This window comes from Anneissia japonica, unplaced genomic scaffold, assembly GCF_011630105.1.
Source record: "Anneissia japonica isolate Jap-2015-1 unplaced genomic scaffold, ASM1163010v1 scaffold493_len2256704_cov171, whole genome shotgun sequence".
Lineage (NCBI taxonomy): Eukaryota > Metazoa > Echinodermata > Crinoidea > Comatulida > Comatulidae > Anneissia > Anneissia japonica.
This window is the reverse complement of record NW_022727062.1, coordinates 498,483-501,212: the sequence shown is the minus strand read 5'-3', so window position 1 is coordinate 501,212 and position 2,730 is coordinate 498,483. Positions and strand designations below refer to the sequence as shown.

Genomic DNA, 2,730 nt, shown 5'->3' with positions numbered 1-2,730 from the left:
TACACGGAAATTTATACCAGAGACTTTTTTTTCTACTCCTGGTAATCCTTTTCAGTAGCGAATCCAGGAATTCGGAATGAGGAAGGAATAATAATACAAAGTAAAAGAGGTAATGATTGCGAATAATAGACAACAAAAATGTGTTGAATATGCCGTGATATTGCTTTAGATCATGATTAAAACATTTCTACATGTTAATGCGTTGACGTTTCATTGAAAAGTCATACATTTTTTATAATGAAATTTGCATGAGGAAGGGAATTAATCTAGATACAGTAATTTGTTTTCTGTTGAGTTGTATTGCAATTGTGTGTTACAGTTCCAAGACAGCCCAACTGCTTGTGCTCGGTTGTCCTTGAATTTCATCTTACACAAACAACGTCTTAATAATAATATCCATAATTGGGTCACAATTAAAAACAATTATTTTAAATCTTTTTACGTGAATTCGATTTAACTACAATTTATTGTTAAACATAGCATCCCATTTTTGGTTTCAGTTTGGCAGATTGAATTCAGAAATCTATACAGCGGTGGATCCAGAAATACGAACTAGGGAGTTAAAATATTCATTTTTTCAGATAGAGGGTCGAGATTTGATGTATGGCACTTTCAAATGGCCGAAAATGAACGAAATATGTAGAGTTCGAGAAGTCGTATTTATTATTTTCGACTGCTTCTGACTCTATCAAAAGAATTACCTAACTGACTGCAGGGGCGGCGCCAGGATTTTCCCGACTGGGAGTCCGAGGTCCCCGACTGCGGATCGATGTCCCCGACGAGGGGCCAGATGTCCCCAACGAGAACACTGGCGTGGTCGGACGTAACCCAAAATATTTCGAAAGTGGTCCAGGTAGCGAATTTTAACAATTTGGGGGTTAAGTTACAAAGGTTTTTAATAAATTTTAGAGTCTACTAATATGTAGAAAATATTTATATATTTTTTTCTCTCCGATGACTTGTGTTTTTTCTCCTCGACGGGGAGGGGGGAAGCTCTCCCCGACGGCCCTCAACATTGGCGCCACCCCTTTCTGCCTACCGTACCCCATATTATGTTCCTAGGTCTTGATTATTACAAGGAACAATATTACAGATTAGTAGGTCTACTCACCGTCACCGGAAAATGTTATGTTCACACCAAACCGATGTACTTCATTCCACGAGATGCAGCGATGTCCACTTCGGGTATATGAAGCTTTATCGCGGTATGTGTAACCGTTTCCTGTCAAACATCCAGCATGAACTGTATAAAGTAAAAGTTACTAATGTTTTCATGCTAGTACATCAAAAATGTTTTGGAATTTAAGGCGATGAAGTATGTTAAAATATATAAGATATGTAGATAAGAAGAGTGGTGCAGCAAGAGATCTTATTCTTCCCTTTATGAAGAGTACCTTTGTTATAATCCTAATCAACAATTTGTGGTATATGTCAATCATCTTAATCGTAATCATCAACTTTATCACTACTATATATCATCATCATCATCATACGCCTGAGTTAAAAACTACCGCCTTCATTTCCAACATTTCCCAAATTCCCCTCTATGCAACTTGTTGATCGTAATCCTATAAAAGCCTACAATTACGACATATCAATTGTAAAATCCTACCAGAACATGGCTCAATATGGCAAAATTCTTTTTCTATGTTTCCAGATTCATCTTCATAATAACACCAGGGTCCGGATGAATCATCGGGGTCGGGCCAGCGACAATAGTTCTCATCTGACTCTGTAAAACGTAATTGATTTTACCTTGATCAAAATGCATCTTTACCTTAAGTCACTGGTCTCTACTACCTTGACCCTATATAGCACAATGAAACTTTGTAGTGTGTCAATCAACCTTAATAACTGACCAATCAGAACAGGGCCAAGGATACGCTCGCGTCTAACAATCGTACGCGTTATCCCACGAACGCACGTGTTTGTGTATGCTTATGTTTCCTAAGGCCTAGTTCAGACTTGGAGATAAGCCAGGCTTGAGTTAAGCCTGGCTTAACGTTAAGCCCGGCTCAACTTTACCGGGCGTTCAAACTAGCGGGTTTAGCTAGGCGTGAATTTGCATAAACCGTAACCAGGAGACGTGTTTCAAAACATTGCTCGTGACACGTACGTACGCTCGCGATCGCTCACAGCGTACGTAATTGAATGCTGATTTGTTATTTTGTTACCCGGAAGTCAATGCAAGACGAATAAAGCCCGGCTTAGAAAAGTTAAACACGGTGGCCTTGTTAAACACGCCAGGCCTTGTTACTATAGGAACACAGCCCGGCTTGAGATAAGCCACCTAGTTCGGACTGGCAGAGTGGATAAACACGGTGAGTTGAGCCGGGTTTATCCACCTAGTCTGAACTAGGCCTAAGTCTGGTTTCCGTAGAATCGCTAAACCTATCGGCGATAGTTGCCGACAGCTGTCAGGAAGGTCGAACCTGGTTCAAATTTTCCGATTGCGTTGCAGATGAATCGATTGCACGACGATGGTAGGACGTAGAACGTAATGACGTCACTAAAATTCATCTGCGCATGCGAGAACGTTAAGGTCATCTCGTCGAGTAGATTCTGAAACGCAAATCTACGTATGAAGATAAGTAGGACGCCAGGTAGGACGGTCACGCATGAGTTATTCCGTTCTAAAGTCGTGTCGCATAGCAGGTCGAGATCCATGAAAAGTCGTATATAAAGATGTGGGATACCCACATTTTTATATTTGCACAAGTAATTAAAATT

General features: G+C 40.2%; 1 protein-coding gene across 1 annotated transcript in view; it reads right to left on the bottom strand.

The window, feature by feature from the left end:
- LOC117113409 overlaps window positions 1–1,745 on the bottom strand; it is a gene marked incomplete at its 5' end in the record, with an annotated part of 48,770 nt that extends 47,025 nt beyond the window's left edge. The window contains 2 exons of the mRNA XM_033256731.1: window positions 1,112–1,243; window positions 1,613–1,745. Coding sequence (XP_033112622.1) covers window positions 1,112–1,243; window positions 1,613–1,745 — 265 coding nt within the window. The remainder of the gene's footprint in view (window positions 1–1,111; window positions 1,244–1,612) is intronic.
- Window positions 1,746–2,730: the final 985 nt, after the last annotated feature.